Source organism: Pygocentrus nattereri, chromosome 19, assembly GCF_015220715.1.
Source record: "Pygocentrus nattereri isolate fPygNat1 chromosome 19, fPygNat1.pri, whole genome shotgun sequence".
Lineage (NCBI taxonomy): Eukaryota > Metazoa > Chordata > Actinopteri > Characiformes > Serrasalmidae > Pygocentrus > Pygocentrus nattereri.
Genome location: NC_051229.1, coordinates 22498345 through 22518834, shown reverse-complemented (window position 1 = coordinate 22518834; position 20490 = coordinate 22498345). Strand labels below are relative to the sequence as shown.

Here is a 20490-nt window from a genome sequence, read left to right as displayed (position 1 = left end):
ACTTATCATTCTTGCTGATCAGACCGGTGCTCAGTATGGTGATGCTGGATATGCTATTACCTATCCTGACATGCTGAGGTCTCTCTGTCAGGAAATCCAGGACCCAGTTATAGAGGGAGGCATTCAGGCCCAGCAGGCTCAGTTTTCAAATCAGCTGCTGAGGGATGATGGTGTTGAATGCTGAACAGCATTCCGACATAGGTGTCTTTATTGTCCAGGTGGGTGAGAGCCAGGTGGAGTGTGGTGGAGATGGCGATGTCTGTTGAGCATTTGGGGCGATATGCGAATTGCAGTGGGTCCAATGAAGAAGGAGGCTGGTCTTTAATGTGCCTCATAACAAGCCTGTCGAAGCACTTCATAATGATGGGAGTCATTGCAATGGGACGGTAGTCATGGAGACTTCTTCGGCACAGGGATGATGATGGTGGACTTGAAGCACAGTGGAACGACTGCAGTGCTCAGAGAGATGTTGAATATGTCCTTGAGAACATCAGCCAGCTGTTCGGCGCATTCTCTGAGCACTCTGCCCGGTATGCTGTCAGATCCTGATGTTTTTCGTAGGTTGACTCTGTGTAGAGTTCTCCGCACATCAACCGTAGACAGACACAGTACATGTTTACTTGGAGGAGGTGTGGTTTTCCTCGCTGTCATGCCGTTCTGTGCTCCAAACCAAGCATAGCAGTTATTAAGCGTGTCTGGAAGGGGGGCATCACTGTCACAAGCAGGTGAAGGTGACTTGTAGTTGGTTATTGCCTGGATGCCCTGCCACATGCACCATGTGAACAGATAGTAAACAAAAAAATAGCAAAAAAGCACAGTTCTGCTGTTCCCGAAGCGGCCGCTGCAGCTACCTGCCACGGAACCATTAGTTGGATACAGTAGTGCTTTAAGGTAGATTGAGAAACTCAGAGGCCCTGGAGCTTTTCTCACCTTTTGTCTGATGAAAAGCCTGTTAATGTTCTGCTTGTTAATGGTGAGATGAGCATGGGAGCAGAGGTGAGACAGCCAGCATGGGGGACAAAGGCAGGGGACTGGCAGACAGAGGCTGAAGATTGTCCTTTGTGTGCTCAAATCTAGCAGTAGCTAGCTAGCTATGGCAGTAGTGTAGGTGAAGTGCATTTTTGGAATTAATGAAAAAGCATAAAGCTGGATGTGACTGTAATACTATAGTAACACCAACAGCAAGTTTTATTCTGATCACATCAGTGCTGAGGTCCATTATGAGATTGTATTCTCTCAAATCTCATTTCCCCACTTACTTTCATGCTATATACATGAACGAATGCAATGATATGAAATAAGTAATTGTTGTTTTCTTGTTGTATTGTTGGCTTTTTTCAGTAACTCACTTGCCCTCTATAGTAACATAAATGCATTCTGTTCAAATTATTTCCTGTGACTGGCAGTTTGATACTGTACGACTGCTACAAACAGTGTATTGTAAAATGCTTGTTTTTTTGGATCACATACATAAACATTATTTTACACCTGGCTTTTCTAGAATCTTAACAAATCATGCAGACTGTGAATCCAAACCTACCATACATTAACATTGTGAACAATTTAAGATTGAGTTTGAGACCCAGTCCAACTGGTACTCTTGTGTGAAATCCACACCCACTCACACACACCAATATTAACAGAAGCTGATTATCACAGACGGTTGTGCAATGCTTTGCTTTGTTACTAAGCACTTGACTTGAGTGATAGAAAATGCTGGGAAAAACGTCTGTACATATCTAATATGAGGGTATGCATGTCACAATTGGTGGGAGTCACTTTGGTTACACGCACTAAGGATTAGAAAGACTGAATGACAGAGTTGACTGTAAATGCCACAGTCGCCACCCATCATAACTACAAACATCAACGCTGCTGCATTCGAACATGTTCCTCCAAGTCCTGCCATATGGACTGTCAAAACTGTCCCTGTCTTCTCAGCAGCTGTCCAAGCTTTCAGTGGGGTCATTCCTTCTCTGACTGTGTTTTATCTGCACAGATATACCCTCTCTGAGCACCTAATTAAGAACATTTCCTTGGGTCTGCACAAGCAGATCCGACACAGCAGTGCTGCTGGAGTTTTTAAACGCTGTGTTCACTCACTGTCCACTCTATGAGACCCTCCTACCTTGTTGGTCCACCTTGTAGAAGTAAAGTCAGAGATGATAGCTTATCTGTTGCTGCAGTTTGTTTTGGTCATCCTCTAGTCCTTCATCAGTGGTCACAGGATGCTGTTGGCTGGACATTTGGTTAGTGGACTGTTTTTAGTGCAGCAGTGACACTGAGGTGTTTATAAACTCCAGCAGCACTGCTGTGTCTCATCCACTCAGACCAGCACAACTCACACTACCATACCACCACCACCACTTCAGTGTTACTGCAGTGCTGAGAATGATCCACCACCCAAATAATACCTGCTCTGTGATGGTCCTCTGGGGGTCCTAATTATTGAAGAAGAGGGCGAAAGGGGTCTAAAAAAGGTCTACAGTCTGTAATTGTAGAACTACAAAGTGCTCATATATGATAAGAGGAGCTGATAAAATGGATGTTGAGTGTAGAAACAAGGAGGTGTTCCAAAAAGTGTTCAGTGAGTGTACAGCCTTACTGAGTGGCAACGTTAGCAATGAACAAAGTAAACCTAGCTGTTCACATACAAACATCCATTGGTGTCCTCAGCACTTTCATTTCACTAACAAACCCTGCTTTGAAGTATGACCAAGCATCAAGGCTTTTAGACGCCTTCAGGCTTTGCATGGCTTTCCCTAGTGTCAAAATCAAAAAAAGTAAAATCAACAAGGTACATGGTGCCTGTCAGTGTCAGGAAACGCAATTCCTGGCTGCACGTTGATGTTCATGGACCATGGTTTTTTTCGTAATTTGGATGGATCCCTGTCATATCCAACTGCCTTTTATTTAAGCAGATAATAACTCCTTTATTGCTGGGAGACGGCCATATTGCAGAATGTTTTGCCACTTGCTCTGACTGAAGGGGCGTATTACAGCAGGAAAGTGTCATCAATATATACCCTCTACACACCTAACTGCAACTAAGTTATTTTTGTGAAAATGACTGTACCTGGCTGAGAACGGCATCCACCCTCCACTGATCAACAGGTAGACCCACAGGTTGAACCCAAATTCCTCTTGCTTCTGCTGCTACTGAAGAAATGAGTAACATACTTGGGTGACCTTAATAAGCAAGAGGAAAGATCTAGTGTGATCTTTCAACAATCCAACACACCCCTTTCTACCCATCCCTTTCTGCCTTTGCCTTCTTGTTCCTTGTGCTTTTTGTTTACATAGGCCAGGTGCTGTTGCTCTGGTCTTTGTCACCTAACTTGTCTTGCCTTCTTGTCATCTGGCTCACCTTTTTTGTGTTGTCATCTTCCATTTGTTTTCTAGTCTGTTCTTTGGTCTTGTTTCTTTTGTTGTATTCTTTTGTTTGTGAGTGTTCTTATTGCTTTGTTACTTTCTGGATTGATCTTCATGGCTTTCAATAAAAAAAAGGACTTGCATCCTGCCTCCTCATCTCTCCTAAAGTTACAGCAAAATCTGTACATTTTCTCTGTAGAAAACTGGAGTACTGGAGTAGAAAACTACAGTAAAAGCTTAATAGTAAAGCTGATGAGACTGTATGTGTTGAAGTATCATTATAATATTACATTATAATGTTATAGTAAAATTACAGTAGACATAGAGTATGTTTGATACAGTATAATCTGCCTTTACTATAAATATTTTCCTAAAATGTAACACAAGATGCTGTATGAAATTATAAAACATTAAAAGTATCATACTTGAACCTAGTACGTTATTCTACAAAATTCTTTACAGCATTCTATCCAGGATGGTATGTTTGCAACCCTTAGAAGAAGATTAATCTAATTCAGCATTGATCTTCAGTACAGTGTAGTACGGCTCACTTGGCAGTGGAAATGACCACAAAATGCATGACCATGGAAAAATGCCAATAGTGTAAATGGTACTGATACATCACATGGTCGCCGCATTTTATTCAACAGATAATGAACTGCCAACATCAATGATTTATAGCAGTACTAATTACCAAGTTAAATCAGTTGTGTTAAATAGGAAAACACTCAACTGGACAGTACTGTGGCTTTGCAGAACTGCACTTTCCCTGCTGAAACACGTCTGATCACATTCATCAGCCAATTAACCAGCCATTCCTGGGTCCAACTGTGTGTTACAGTAGGGCAAACATTGAGACTTGCAGGGCAAGAGCACTCCAGAACCAGACCTGCGATCCACTGGTCTAGAGTTAACAGGCTAAATCTATATTCATGACCTGTAGGCAATGATGGATTGGCACATAAAACCTACACTAGTATTCTTCCAGTGCAGTAATTGGGTCTGTAGGGTTTTGTGCATAATTTGCTCTGTTATAAATAAGCATACAATAATGAGCACACATCTTGTTCACCTCAGTCAGCAGTCTGTCCTACTTCACTTATAGGCCCACTTGGTATTCATGCAAGCTATCCGTCTATTAATGCTAACAAGGCCAAAAGTGTATCTGGCATTAGCACACTAAGACTAATATAGTTCCACTAAATGAACACCAAAATGCTGACAGCACTTAGTAGGTCTACAATTACAGGCTGTAGTCCATCTGTTTTACTGGTTACTTTGTTAGCCCCCTTTTACCCTGTTCTGGTTGGTCTACCACAGAGCAGGTATTATTTGCGTGGTCACTGACATGGTGATAGTGTGTGTTGTGCTGGTACAAGTGGATCAGACACGGTAGTGATGCTGTGTACATCTAAAATAATGCTAGCATCCTTATGGGATTTCTAATATTTTGTTAGAACTAAACTTATCCTGGTACATATTAAAGTTTTTTGGCTGTTCTAGTTTAAACATGGACATTTGAAGCATTTAAAATAATACTTGCAGAGTTTAAACAAAAAAGCATGATGATCTATTCAGTGAAAATTACATAAATGTATTTGTTTAATTCCCAAAGATCATTAGGCCTTCTCTGAATGCTTAGAAGGCCTTGAGGATTCCCTTCTGCTAATAGCATACAACTCCTTGCCCAGAGTTGGTGCTGAGAAGTATTATTTCTTCTTTTTGCTGAGACTTATGCTACCGGGAGTGGTGGCAGTGAAGGGAAGGCTTGCACAGCATTGTGAATAATACCATCATCCAGCACACAGAAGTTCAGGATCTCATTCATGCCTAAGGCAAAATATATTAGACCTGTTATATTAATAACAGGCTATGGCCAACTCTCCTAATGTTACAGCCACCATTCATTTTAAACTACTCTGGATAAGGGTATCTGCTAAATATGTAAGTGGAAGTTACTCTGTCTACTTCACAAATCTTTTTTGCGTTGACAAAAAAGACTGAAGTGTGATAAAGTGCAACAAAGCAATAATCCACTAGAGGCCATTGCAATGATTTTATCATTGGTAAGAAAAAATGAGGTATAATGAGGTATATAAATATAAAATTTTTCATTAAATAATTTACCTTGATATTAATAATAATCGAGATAAACAATCATTCATCTGAGATGTAGTTTGTGTAGAGTAATAATCTTTTTTTCATTATCAATAATAATAAACCTATAGCACTGTTAATGCAAAAACGTTCACTTTCTAAGTACTTTTATCCCACCGAATTACCACCATGACAAGAATGCTGATTTCCATTGGCACCTGTATTCAATTTCCAATCTTATTTAGCACTGAGCTAAAGGTGTTGTGTGTCCCCTTTTCCCATGCTGGGGCAGAATCTTTTGTGGCTCTCTATTGTCTATGTTTTGCAATACATAGGACTTAAAATACTGGCTCCTGCAACCAAACAATGCATTGCATGTCTAAGAAATAGCCATTTAGGATGTAAAAGAAAATGGGAGTCAGACCAGACTGCCTTCTTCCATTGCTTTTATGCCCAACTCAGATGCTCACATGTCCATTGTAAGAGCTTTCAGTGTTGGGCCAGGGTTTAACATGGGCACAAGTCTGCAGCTCCGCTGCCTCATATGCAGGAGAGTGCAATGCCCTGTGTGTGGTGACACACATTCCTTTTGTAGTCATTATTAACATTTTTTTGTTAATTGTGCCACAGTAGCCCTCTTGCATCTACAAGCCTTGGGCACCCAACACACTGTCACTGGATCATGGTTTGTCTCTCCTCAGTCCACTGTCGGTAGGTACTGCTGGTGCCATCGAGCACCCTTTAAGCCTTGCCATTTCAGAGATGCTCTGACCCAGTCAACTGAAGTCGACAATTTGGACCTTGTCAACGTTGCACAGGTCTTCGTGCCAGACCATTTCTCCCACAACCAACATATTCACTACAGAAAGTTTACTCATCATTTAATATATCTTAGACCTTGATATGAGATAGCCAATGTTATTCAATTAACAGTGAATATTAAAATTTAAATTTAGGTTATAATGTTTTTCAATTAATCTGTGGGTGGTCTTAATATTTGGGCTTATCATTGTACAGTTGCATGCAAAAGTTTGGGCACCCCTGATCGACATTTTTGTGTCACTGTGAATACTTGAGCAGAAGATGCCAAAAAGCATAAAGATGAAACCTTCTTTTCAACATTTTAAGCAATATTAGTGAATTATTTTTGTTTTGTACAATTTTAGATTAAAAAAAGGAAAGGAGCACCATGCAAAGGTTTGGGAACCCCTAGATTTGAGCTCTTAGATATCTTTTACCAAGGTCTCAGACTTTAATTAGCTTGTTAGTGTTATGGCTTGTTCACAATCGTTGTGAAAAAAGACCAGGTGATGCAAATTTTAAGCTTAAAAAAGCTCCTCAAAGCCTGTTCCAATAATCAACAGCCATGGGCTCCTCTAAGCACCTATCTAGCATTCAGCTAAAATTAAAATAATTGATGCGACCCTGACGGAGAAGTGGCTTAGAATATGGATGGATGGATGCCCACAAAGTATAACATTTTCATGTTGCCATTTCCGCTGTTCATAATGCAATTAAGAAATTAACAAGAACAGAGGAGGTCAAGTTGATGTCTGGAAGACAAAGAAAACTTTATGAGAGAACTACTCGTAGGATTGCTAGAAAGGCAAATTAAAATCCCCATTTGCCTACAAAAGACCTTCAGGAAGAGTCATTAAGAAAACCTTCCAAAACCTTCCCAAAGTCCTCACCAAGTTTGCAAAAGAAACATCTACACAAGACTGATGCATTTTGAAAATAAGTCCTGTGGCAACAAGCAAAAGTATGTTTGGAGAAAAAAAGGTGCAGAATTTCATGAGAAGGACACATCTCCAACTGTTCACTGTTGCATCTAGTGACACAGCGAATGTTCACTGCTGGAGGGAAGGATGCATTCAATTAAATACCAGCAAAATCTAAAAGCATCACACTGTCTGTAAAAAATCTGAAGGTAAAAAGAGGATAGCTTCTACAACAAGACAATGATCCTAAACACATATCAAAATCCACAGTTGACTACCTCAAAAGGTGGTTTTTCCATGGCCCTCACAGTCCCGTGATTGAAACATCATTGAAAGACTATGGATAGACCTTAAAAGAGCAATGTATGCAAGACAGCCCAAGAATTTCACACAACTAGAAGCCTTTCCAAAAAAGTAGGCTAACAAGAAAGACTCTTAACTGGCTACAAAAAAACAAACTTTTGCTTCAGGCCCTTTTCCTTTTTGTTATTTTGAAGATATAAAAGATGCAAATGAAAAAGTAATCTTGCTTAAAATATTAAAGAAATATGTCATCTTCAACTTCATTCCTTTTGGAGATTCACAATATTAACTCTTGACCAGGGGTGCCCAAACTTTTGAATGCTGCTTTATATTTATTCCCACACATAACAAATAAAAGAGGCATCCCTGCCTCCATGCTGTAAAAATTGAGCGTAGTCAGACAGAAACTGAAAGCGTTCAGGCAGAGAAACAGCAGCAACATGCGTTCAGTGTAATAATAATATGAAATATTTCAAATATGAAATCTCAATCAAATCATTTCATGGCTCATATTGTATCGTGAGGCGCTCATTGATTCGTCCAAACATGCATGTATCCACAGAGGGAGAGTTAGTTCAGTTCAGTTCACCTCCTTCAGCTTTTCTGACAGTGTTAGCAAGCCTGAAATCTCTTGTTTATCCTCAGTGAGCTCCAGAAATAGCACTCTGCTAATAATACCTGCTGCACGGAGGCAGGAAGACCCAGAAAACTCCGCCTGGCTGGATGCACTCGGCAGGCGTGAAGGTGTGTTCACCAGATTATTGCCGCCGAGAGTGTGTGGGATTACACAGCATGAAAAGGCAGCGACAAGACAGCAGTTTATTTATGAGATTAATTAGAGCATCCAACACAGCGTCCGATTATCTGACAACTTTGTCTGACTGTTTTTGATGTCTTTCTCTCTCGTTCCCTCTCTCTCTCTCTCTCTCTCTCTTAATCCCTTTCATTCTCTCTGCCTCTCCTTCTCATATGTGAATGAACCAGTGATCCAGGCAGACAGATTGAATCCTCCATTCATCTTTTATCTATTTCTTTTCCTTTCTTCTATCCTCTTAAGCTATTCTAGCTATTCTCTCTTTTCCTCCTCCTCTGCATTTTCTGCACGCTGTGTTTATGCCAAAGGTAAAAATAGGTGATAAGTGAAACAGAATGGATAATTTTTCCTATTTTCCCTCTGTCATATATACAGTCACATGCAAAGCTTTGGACAACCATAGTTAAATTACCTTTTGCTGATTTTTTGAAGTTAAAAAAAAAACTCATCCTCTGTAGAAAAAAAACATAAATATGGTATTTTTCTTCTAATTTTAGTATGCAATTTCTATGTATTTGCAGAATATAACATATTGAAAAAAATATCTAAAATCTATTAAGTAACTTCTGCACAAGACACATTTTATATTTTCTCCAATTTGTTAAACTAACTAAGCAACCCACAGTACTTGTGCAATAAGTAAACTGCAATTTAGTCTGACCACGGATGCCAATTCTTTTGCATATGACTCTACATGCTGAAGTAGAGCTTCTACTCTGTACTGCATTGGTGTTCTACATATAGTACATTGTAGTGGGTGATTTATTGTAACACTTGAGGGCGTTTTCACAATAAATGCTATATGATCAGAATCTCAAGTCTTCCTGAGGTTTGCAAATGAATTGGAAGAGATAAAATGCACCAGCAAAACAGCAACACCTGTTCTCCACATTACAAGGGCTCTATGCAACATTAGCAATCTAACACAAATTTAGTCCTAAGAACAGGAAGTTGGTAAAAAAAATAGATGCTACAGAAGCTGTAGAGCATCAAGTTAAGGAATAAAATTAAGGGAGTTGTTTTTAAATCTTGAGGCAGAAAACTTGACAAAAAGTAATTGTGAATGCATAATTAATTTGGAAGTATTAAATAAAACGTATAAAACAGCTTTTAGTGTCTAGCTGTATACACTGTGTGTTATTGCTATATACATATATAAGATACCAGTTATTCATTATTTAGCATTAGGAAAAAACAGCATATGTTCAGCAAAAAATCACTCAAAAGCCTAAAAACCTTTTACCAGTATTTTGTTTATCTACTCTTTACCTTTTTTCAGCTTTCATTCTTTTCAGTTTTTCAAAGAAATTTGCAGGGATGTTTTTCTATACCTCCAAAGTTCAATCTTGGAAGTTGGTTGCATTTTCTACTTCTCACGATCCAAATACTCCCAAACACATTCAGTGATGTTGAGGTCTGGAGTCGTCAGTCCATTGTTCTGAGAACACAAGCATCTTCTTTGTTTTATTTCCTTTTCTCAGTAACAGCTTCTTGACATTTGACCCATTTTTTCTATTCCCATTTTTCGCTTGTGGATTATTTTATGTCTAATCTCTATAGACATAGCTCCTGAAAAATGAGTAGTACTTCATGACCATTTTGCCTGAAAATTAAATAAACAAAGGGTGATCTCTAACGTTTCCAGAAAAATATATATATATATGTACACTTATGTTTACAGGCTCTCTATAATTGGTCTAAATCAGTCTTTTCTTGTTGCTGTTCAAAAGTACTGATGGTGCATAATTTATTACAATACGCATGACTTCATCATATTTCCCATCCCAAATCACACATTTTGTCTTTTTCTTTCTCTATTTGTTCCATTTTGTGCTTTTAACCCCTCTCTCTCTCTCTCTCTCTCTCTCTCTCTCTCTCTCTCTCTCTATCTCTCTCTCTCTCTCTCTCTCTCTCTCTCTCTCTCTCTATCTCTCTCTCTCTCTCTCTCTCTCTCTCTCTCTCTCTCTCTCTCTCTCTCCCCTCAGGCCTGAAGGGTTCTTTACAGAGGTTACAGCTGGAATATGTGGACGTGGTCTTTGCCAATAGGCCTGACAACAACACTCCTATGGAGGGTGAGTGTGTGTGATTATTTGAGTGTGTTTGCGTGTTTGTATGGCCCCATTCTCAGCTTAAGTGAATATCTTCTCAAGTTGACATTGCTACAATGAATATAGGCCTGTAGGGTCCGGTAAGCAATACGCAATTAAGGTTATGCTAACAAGTGCCCACTAGCTTGCATTCACTGTTAGACACATCAGCATGTTGGCTGTACAGTTTTTTCAAGGTAGTACAGAGGGTTTTCAGGCTTTTCAGTTCCTCAAAGCTCAGCACTGTAGTCTCAGCTAAATAGCAAGTACATAATTGGAACAAATTAAAACCTTTTGTAGAAACCTTTTTGTTTTTTGTAGAGGTTTTAGAGTTTTACATGATCATATTGTTTGACTGTATACAGGGATGCAAGTTGTTTCAAGTTTGGTTTGAGCAGCATATACATGAAGTGAGCTGTGACATCATGCTTCTTTCCATTAAATAAATTGATTCATTCATTTTTGATAGTTTATATAAACATGTCGTAACATGATATACTGCAGGGAGACTAGACTAGACTACATACATATACATAAAACTGACACATCAGACCACTGATGAACACCCTCCTCTCTGTTCTCTCTCTTCTGGTTGAGTGGTGACCAATCAGATTGTTGTGTGTATCACTGTAAGTGACTGCATTGCTACCATAGGCATATGCTGAGAGTCCACACACACCAAGTAGACGCTATGGAAATTGATAAAAAAAAAAAAATCACACACAGGACATACACAGTTAGTTTTTAAGTGAAAGCAGTTTGTTTGTGTTTTAATGACAAACCACCAAAGCAGCCAGCAGTTAAGAGAAGTGATTCAGTTCACTATAAAAAAAAAATCAGCATTAACTTTAATAAATAAATATAAACCTCACTCTAAAACAAGAACACACATATCTTTACAATGTTCAATTTACTTATTTTTAATTTTTATTATTATTATTATTATTATTCTTTTTGGCAGTTGCAATTTCTAAATCTGGGGGTGTATATATATATATATATATATATATATATATATATATATACACATAATCACACAGGAAAAGGCACAAAATGTTATTTACCAAAACTTAGCATGCTCTTGTAGGACCTGCTTACACTAAGATGGTTTTTCAAGGGTTCTTTAGTAAAATATGGTTCAGAACCAAGAAAAGAACAAAAGAGTCCTTTAATTCCTGAAAGGTTCTTCACGCTGATGGAGATTGTGCTGTCGATGGTTCTATAAATAGAAAATAGGGTTCTATATGTCACCAAAAAGCATTCAACTGTTATTATGATACAAGCTTGTAACAACAGAAGAGCCCTAGTTAAAAACCCTCTTCAAAAATGTTGTATATACAACCATCTACAACACATTCTCTATCAATCTGAAGAACGTTTCCTGATGCAAAGAACCCTTTAATCATGCAAATGGTTCTTTGACTGTTCATGGTTCTATGTCCTTGAAGAATGATCTTTTTTAAGAGTGTACTTATGAGGCTCTTCCACTGGAAACACAACTTAAAATATAATTCCACATATTTCATGGTTGCCTGGAAAATTTGATGTATTGAAAAGCATTAGTATTCAAAAGATTTGTGTATTTTAAGCCGTCGAAATTGTATCTTAATCTACACCTTTCATCAATTAGATTAGCTAGATTAAACTGCATGTTGTTTTGTTCCAGTCTGTAAAGCATTTCAGAACCATCTTATTTCCTCAAATGTTTTCTGTGCATGTCTGACTAATTCCAGTTTGTTCAGTAGTTCTGCCTCCACATCTGCCAACTGAAAAGCTTGCTTTGGGGCATTGAAGCTCTTCATCACACATTTGTTCAGATTCTGATCAAACAGGCTGCAGGGCAAATATTATCTTGTAGAACTTATCTAATGTATTATTTTCTGTTTTGGTATATGCTAAAGTAGAAACTTTGCCATAATTATGCTAACAGAATTGTTAGCATAAATTAGCATCCACTGCTGTCCCCAATGACAGTGATTAGGCCAATATATATATATATATATATATATATATATATATATATATATATATATGTATTGTAGCCGACATTGTTGCACATTTATTATATATGACATTGGAAGGGTTTCCTGATACTGTACCTGTTTTTTAAATGCCACTTCTCCTAGCACGGGGCCAGCCATTAGCATTCATCTAACTAAGTAAGCAGTTAAAAACGCTGTGCAGATATTCAACACACTTTTAATAACCAGCGGTGGGGCTCGATCACATTGGCCCCATGCTCAGAGCAGCCAATAAGAAAATTTACAAACATCCACAAGTTTCGTAAACATCATTTACGGTATGGGTGTTGCTGCGCAGCTAGTCATCGTTCCTCATCAGTTGTGATAGCCACTCCTAATAGCAAGGCAAAGCAACTAGTCAAGTCAAAAAATGTAATAAAAGTTCAATTTGGTACCAGACCAACTAAAGGATTTCACCATTATTCAGCCTGGAAAGGACAGACACTGCTCCTGCAATCCGGAGTGGGTCAAGAAAAAAACATGGATCTCTACGAGAGTAGCTACAAAAACACTCTTCTGCTTTTCCTTGCCTGCACTTTTCATGCCCTTTCTATGTTATCACTTTATTCATTCATGCATTGGTGGAGAGAAAAGTCTGAACATCACTGGTGAGTCATTTTGCATTATTACAGGGCGCATTATTCCGAATGTCCGGAAAGCAATGTGTTTGCCTTGCTCTGAAATGTTCCTTCGGATATGTAGTAGCAGACCACAATGATTGTACACAGCTAGATAACTTTGATTTGTAATGGGATGCCGTATAACAAGGTTTTGTGAGATCTAATTCTGTTATCATATCACCACATTATGTTAATATGTGATAATACTGATGGAGAGCATTTGTGTTTGGATCAGGTTTGTGTGTTTCACTGAGGAATTTGTGCCCAACCAGGCTTTCTGTGACAGAGACGCCACTGGATACACTCATATAGTTAATGTTGTTAGAATGGGTAGAACGCTGCTCGATAAATCAGATTGTGTCTTCAGAACTAACTGTTGTATAAATAGAGGATGCAGTTGAGGTAGGAGCAGCCTTCCTAGCACTGGTATACGAAGGATCCTCTGCAGTTTTCACTCATGGACATTTGAGTCAACCTGAGCAGGCTGTATCAAGAGTCACAGCTTTCTGATACAAGCAACATGACACACTTAATTCTTATATTTAGGAATATTAAAATGTTCACTTCATTACATTTCATTCCAAACTGTGGGGCTGCAGTGTCTCACCACTTGTGGCTTTTTTTGTTATGTTTCAAATTGTTTTGAGCTATGCGTGAAAGATTTTGGGACATTGCGGGTCTCAAAGGATACACCAGCTGCGTCCTTCCATTTCTCACAAACGAAGGATGCATTTCTTGGCAGCATTGAAAGGATAATACAAAAGCGAACAGCCCTTGATGATATAAAGGCCAAGAAATGCATCCTTCTTCGGCTGCGTCCTCAGCTTTGAGACACAGCTAAAGACTAATCACTGCAATATGTGACCCTAAATTGATCAATCTGATGTGCTCATTTGTTTTGGATCGATGCCAGACTGTAGTTGAATGCAGAGAGCAAGTGGTGGTATTTAGAATTCATCTTTGAATTATTTAAGACTCACTTTACTGTCAGCCTGCCTTGCCATATCAGCAACATTAGCATTTGTAAAAAACACTAAATGACTTTATGGCTGTAATTTTTTAACATCTGTGTGGCTGACCTTCCATTTTAAACTGAATTACTTTCGTAGGAACAATGCACAGTCCTTACTGATTAATCCTGATTCTCCCCAAAGCAGCTGATAGCCAATAACGTGTAATTACACAAGCTATTGGCCAGGTTCATCAAAGAAAAGGGTGGTTAAATGAGTCATTATTGATGAATTTGACCATCAATTTAGCTCAAACAATGTGCAAAACAACATTATCTGACATGTTATAGGCATAATCAGTTTATTCCATCAATCTGCCTTTTCAGACGATGCCAGACCCATAAAGTCAAGCCCCTACAGTTTGCCAGACATTACTTGAACTTTAAGTGGCACCATGTTGGTCAGATGAGACCAAAATAGAGATGTATGACAACAGACACCAGAGGTTGGTTTGGCATAGGAAATACAGGTGAATTTGTGATGTGGGACTGTTTTTCTTCCAAAGGCTCTAGACAACTTGTTCAGACAATAAGTATCAGTGGACATTCATTCAAAACCTGACTGCCTCAGGCTGGGAGCTTCACTGGACCATGATTGGATCTTACAGCAGTTCAGTAATCAAAGCACACCTGAAAATCAGCACAAAAATGGTTCTCTGACCATTTCTATGCATGAAAAATCTGTCAGTTGTGTTAGTAGTGTAGTAGTAGTAGTGTTAGTGCTGTTAGATAGGGATGTGCATTCTAACTCATTTTGATATTCAAGCATCCATAAAAGTTAATAAACTGCTATTCGGCTAAAGGAAAAAACAAGTAGACCTTGGCTGAAATTAACATGGGCCTCTAGTACTGCCTATTCAGATGAGCTGGTGCGGTTGGCCCTGGGTTCCTCCTAATGCAGGACAATGCTAGACCTCATGTGGCTGGAGTGTGTCAGCAGTCCCTGTAAGATGAAGGCATTGAAGCTATGGACTGGCCCGCCCGTTCCTCAGACCTGAATCCGATTGATCACATCTGGGACATCATGTCTCGCTCCATCCACCAACGCCACACCGATCAAGCATAACATTATGACCTTGTTTCTACACTAATTGTCCATTTTATCAGCTCCACTTACTATATAGGTGCACTTTGTAGTTCTACCATTACAGACTGTAGTCCATCTGTTTATCTGAATACTTTGTTAGCCCCTTTTTACCCTGTTCTTCAGTGGTCAGTGGGCACTGCTGCTGGAGTTTTTAAACAGTGTCTGCTCACTGTCCACTCTTTTACACACTCCTACCTTGTCAGTCCACCTTGTAGATGTAAAGTCATTACCAAACACCTTTGGGATGAATTTGTCAATTGTGAACCAGGCCTGGCCTCACAAACGCTCTTTTGACTGAATGGCCACAAATTCCCAGAGACGCAGTTCAAAATCTGCTGGAAAGCCTTACCAGAAGAGTGGAGACTGCAATAGCTGCAAGGGGGGGAAGGGGGGGGGGAGTTAAACTCTATATTACAGTTTGTTACAATCAAAACTTCAACAATTGTGTCCTTACATAAAGAATACCATGTCAATCACAGTATAGTCACCTCAGAAGCACTAACAGCTGCTGCTGTTAAGGCAGAGACACAAATACAACAGAAAAACTTTACAAATCAGAATGGTATATGTTGTTGTATAGGAACAAGTGAAGTAAAATAAATGTTAAAAACCTAAACTTTACATTACTTAGCAAAGAAAAAAGTGATAACATATAACAGATGGGAATGTTTAACCATGAGAGATGGAGAAAACGTTGAAAAAGCATAAGGGTAAGCATAAGTACATGATTTCTTTGGATAGCAGAGCAAGGAACCAGAGGGCCAAAGAGCAGGAGGAGTAAGAGTCAGTTCAAGGCCACACTCAGCTAGCTTAAAATTAATGTACTATCACACACCGGATAATTACCCAGTTCTTAGGAAAACTGCAGCATCTTTGACATGTTCGCGCTCATGTATTTTAAGGAGATAAACTGTGTTTGCTGTTGTTAGAAATTGTAAGTGTGATAGCAAGCTTTGTCTCGGCGTGAGGAGAAGGGCTTTGTGTTTTCTGAGGGTCATTTTGGAGTGGAGGTCATTGTGGTTGTAGTGGGCTGGTTTGGACAAGTCTAGAGCTGAATTTAGTTCCCGGTCTAGCCCTGACAATATGTGTAACAGTTGTCTTACAGTGTAGACAAAGCATTTGTACATTAAGCTACACAAACACAAGGGTTGTTATGTTAATTGTGTGAAGAGTTTTGAAAAAGAGAACTCAGTACTGAAAATGCTTTTTAGCAATTGTAAAAAACTGTAAAGCCTATGGTTTCTCTTTCTTTCTCTGTCTCTCTCTCAAGCAGAGGGGATTAGAGTAGGCCCTGTAGGTCCTGTGGGGAATAGATGGTGTATTTTTGGGCTGATCTGTGTCAAGGCTTGGAGAGTGAGAGAGAGAGAGAGAGAGAGAGAGAGAGAGAGAGAGAGAGAGAGAGAGAGAAGAGAGAGAGAGAGACCCTGCTGTGACTGTAAGCTCAACCTTCACTTCTGACTCCCTACACCCACTCACACACACACACACACACACACACACTTATACACCAGCCAAGATCTGTCCCACGTCCCACCACTCAATGACTCAATGATAAGCTACCACAAACCACTTAAACTCAACCCCAACAGTGCAGAAGAGCTTTTCTCTGCACTTCTAAAGTACCTTATCAACACACGAACACATTTCAGATCATAAATGCAGCGGATAATCTTTTGTGATTTGAGGCCTCTGAGTTTTAGAACATTTCTAAAGATATGCTAGCACAGACTTTGAATGGGAAACCTTAATGTTAATATGCTCTGTAGTCACTATGCATATTCTAAAAAGTTATAATAAAGACTAATTAACACTAAAGCACCTACATGCTGGAGTTTTTAAAGTGCAGATTCAATTTAAAGTTTCATAAAGGAAGTTCAAGTTTATTTAAAGGATTGTATCATGATAAATACTGAAGGAGTCAATTTTGCCAGCATCCCACCTGCATTCCCTCTCCTCCTTCTGTAGAGAAATCTACAGCATCAGTCAAGAGTTTGGAAACCTGATTGAGTGTATGCTTTTCAGAATCTTAAAGAGCTTGTTTCCTGCATCTTTCTTTAAATTTTTGATTGACTACCCTGTGTTATGCTTCATTCAAAAATCAGCCCCGGCTGAAACACTCCTTATAACCTCCACGAGTGACACAGTGGGGCTAAAACAGTGTCCCCCATACGTCTGACATAAACATTTGGGGGAGCATCATGAGAGGCAGACACAGGTAGGTTGGGCGGTGTTGTTCTGATATATACAGGTAACCAAACTCACCTCAGTATTCTTCTATTTAAAACTACACTGTATGTTATTATATTAAATTATATACAAACTATATCCAAAAAAAACTAAACAGAAAACAAACAAGTATCTTCATTTTTTCCTATGTCATTTGGGCGCTGCACCTGCCTTTTACATTGTGTGAAAAATTCATGGTGAATGGACAAATAGAAATGCTCCAAAATTACTCTCAACACTTTAAATTCAACATGTTAAATTAATACATACATTTTTGGTATTTTTAAAACTAAAATTTTTATCGACACACAATTAGTGTGTTTTACAGTTTTAATGTAACGGGGAGCGAGGAGGTGGACACACGTGCTGAGATAAGCGAGATTTATTAAGGGCAAATCCAGGGTCATAGTTGAGACAGTCCATGGTCAGAGATCCAACACACATTGATCAGAGGACAGACATGACAGACACCAGAATCCAAGAAGCAGAACAGTACAAAGACTAGTATAAACAACACAACCAACAAAAAAGATAACATCCAAACACAGACAGAGATTCAAACAAAGACCAGTAACCAGACTGGGGAAAACATAGGCCTTAAATACATAAGGGTAACAAGGGACAGGTGCAAACACAGGTGGAGACAATCAGGGGTGGAGTCGTGAAACGAGGGGGCAGGACTAGAAAACCAAAACAAATGCACATGGAAGATCAAAACAAAGGGGCACATGGAGTAGTGAGAGGAGCCAACTGTGACATTTAATCCATAGGCAGAGCCTTATTTAGCCACACCTTCGTATTAGAGTAGGAAGTGAGACTGCATTCCTGTCCCTCATGGCCACATAAACAGTTGGAACCCATTGTTTGGAAGTAAATGTGTCCCAAAGTCTAAAAGATTTTTCTCTAAGGTCCAAGTCAATTAAAAGTCCATAATATGTTTTAAAATCTGACTTTGAACTAGTTTAATAGAACTATTTATATACAGAATAAAAGACTTTGGAATCTGTAAAATGGGATAAAATATGTTTGGATGACTGTCAGTATATTTGGAGCGGCAATCAAATTAAGCCTTTCTGTGTGGAAACACTGGACTAAACTGCTGTTGCTTGAATAGGCGTATGTGTGATAATATGTTGTTTTTGACACGCAAAAAATGAATTTAGTACAGGCTGTATTTGTAGTTTTTGTTTACATAGTGCATCAGACTTTTTTAAAAATAAATGTATGTCCAACACACAAGTTTGTTTTTTAAATGCCCTCAACAAATGTTTTTTAATATTCAGAATAAGTGTTAGTAGAGTTTTAGGTCTAGAAAATTTAACAGAAAACTTTTTAATCCTTAAAATCATAAGGAAAAAGTCAATTGCAGACCTAAAGCTGTTGATGCAGATTACATGTGTAACTCATTTGGGGGCAGTCGTGGGTTGGGGGGCAGTCGTGGGCTGGAGGTTAGCGAGCTGGCCCTGTGACTGGAAGGTTACCAGTTTGATCCCCAGGGCCGACAGTTCATGACTCTCATGACAGTCCATGGCTCTGGGCAAGTGTTCTCACTGCCCGTGTGTGTGTGTGTGTGTGTGTGTGTGAGTGTGTGTGTGTGTGTGGTGTTTCACTTCACGGATGGGTTAAATGCAGAGGTGGAATTTCCCTGGTTGTTGGGTCAAAAAAAGTATCACTTACTGACTTATTTAGATGTAACTCCAATCTGCTAATGTAGAGAAACATACTGCATGAGAATTCTTCACGGTGTTGGTGATAGGAACCAGACATCCAAAGTGTTTAATGCCCCTAAAATCTATCTAACAGAAAACTATTGCATGGAATGATTATGAATATGCTGCCTAGTACACGCCCTGTGATGGACTGGCGACCAATGACAGCTGGGGTGTCTGATGCACGATTTACTAAAAAAGGTCAGATTTTGGCATATCAGTTTTTTAAGAAATACATTCATAAGGGAAGAGTTACATTCAGAGTGTTGAAGGGCAAAAAAGGTCCCCAAAGAAACTTTTCTTTTTCACGCTATGTCCAAAAACGGGAAAAACTGGATATGGGCCCTTTAAGACTGTTCTGTTAAATTGAGTGAATTGAATGATACAGTTGCATATATATATATATATATATATATGTATACACTCTGCAACTGTATCTGCCCCAAGTATGTGAAGCAGCTCCATTACGGGTCAGTTTTCAGGATCATTTATGCAGTATGTGAATCAACTAAAGGCTAAAGTGATTGTGGTGTGATTACATTGGCCTGTAAGGATGGTGTATGTTAGACATGCAGTGCAATGCTATGTGTGTCTGTATCAGTGTAGTGTTCAGAAACATGCTCCTGTACTCATTTAACAAAATCATGCCCACACAATTGTAACTACATGTTTAAGTTTACACAATGTAAAATCCAAAAAAAAATCATACACACACACACACACACACACACTCTCTCTCTCTCTGTCTGCTCCTTGCTACACAAATGAATCAATTCCCCAGGTTATGTCCATAGAGCTACTCGAGATGAGAGGCAAGGCTTGAATTACATTTGAAGTGGGTGAACCTCAGAGAGCTTTAGAATTGATATGCATATTGCACTGAATAAGCATAAATATGTTTTTCATTGCTGAGAGCAATTACACAGTGTGAATTCTTCAGTACTGAATCTTCAGTAGTGTTCCAGAAGGTACAGCTTTATGTGCATTTCAGCTGGTGAAGGGAACCAAACTGCAGCAGGTTCTAAGGAAGCAGTTACAGGAGCCTAATATGAGTTTATAGGGATTTCTACTTTTTAAAATGTGGCTTTTATTTTGAAAGCCCAAATGAAACTTAACATGAAAAATGCTTGACTCTGCATGTTCACAGTCCTCTCCTGTCTGTTCTGACCTGTTGAGCCGTTTGCAACTAAAACTAAGATTTAGGATAATTAGGGAAGAAGGAAGCAAAGACCTCATGAAAAGGCAGAAAGAAGTAAATGAGCTACTTTCAGCAGTGGTCATTAATTATGGTGCTTTCAAATTTGTTTCAGCCAATTTTACCCCCAATGAAGGTCAATCAGCCATGACTGTTTTTCACTGGAGATACAAAGCTGATGTAGCTAACAATGTAACAGAAGCTGCTAGCGCACCAATTAGCATCATTC

The 20490-nt window shown here is 39.0% G+C and overlaps 1 protein-coding gene across 3 annotated transcripts in view; it reads left to right on the top strand.

The window, feature by feature from the left end:
• The window catches only part of kcnab1b (potassium voltage-gated channel, shaker-related subfamily, beta member 1 b), a 106539-nt gene that overhangs the window by 67256 nt on the left and 18793 nt on the right, over positions 1 to 20490 (top strand). For all 3 annotated transcript variants that reach the window (XM_037531251.1, XM_037531252.1, XM_017699200.2), the window contains one exon: positions 10293 to 10379. In XM_037531251.1, the coding sequence (XP_037387148.1) occupies positions 10293 to 10379 (87 nt within the window). The remainder of the gene's footprint in view (positions 1 to 10292; positions 10380 to 20490) is intronic.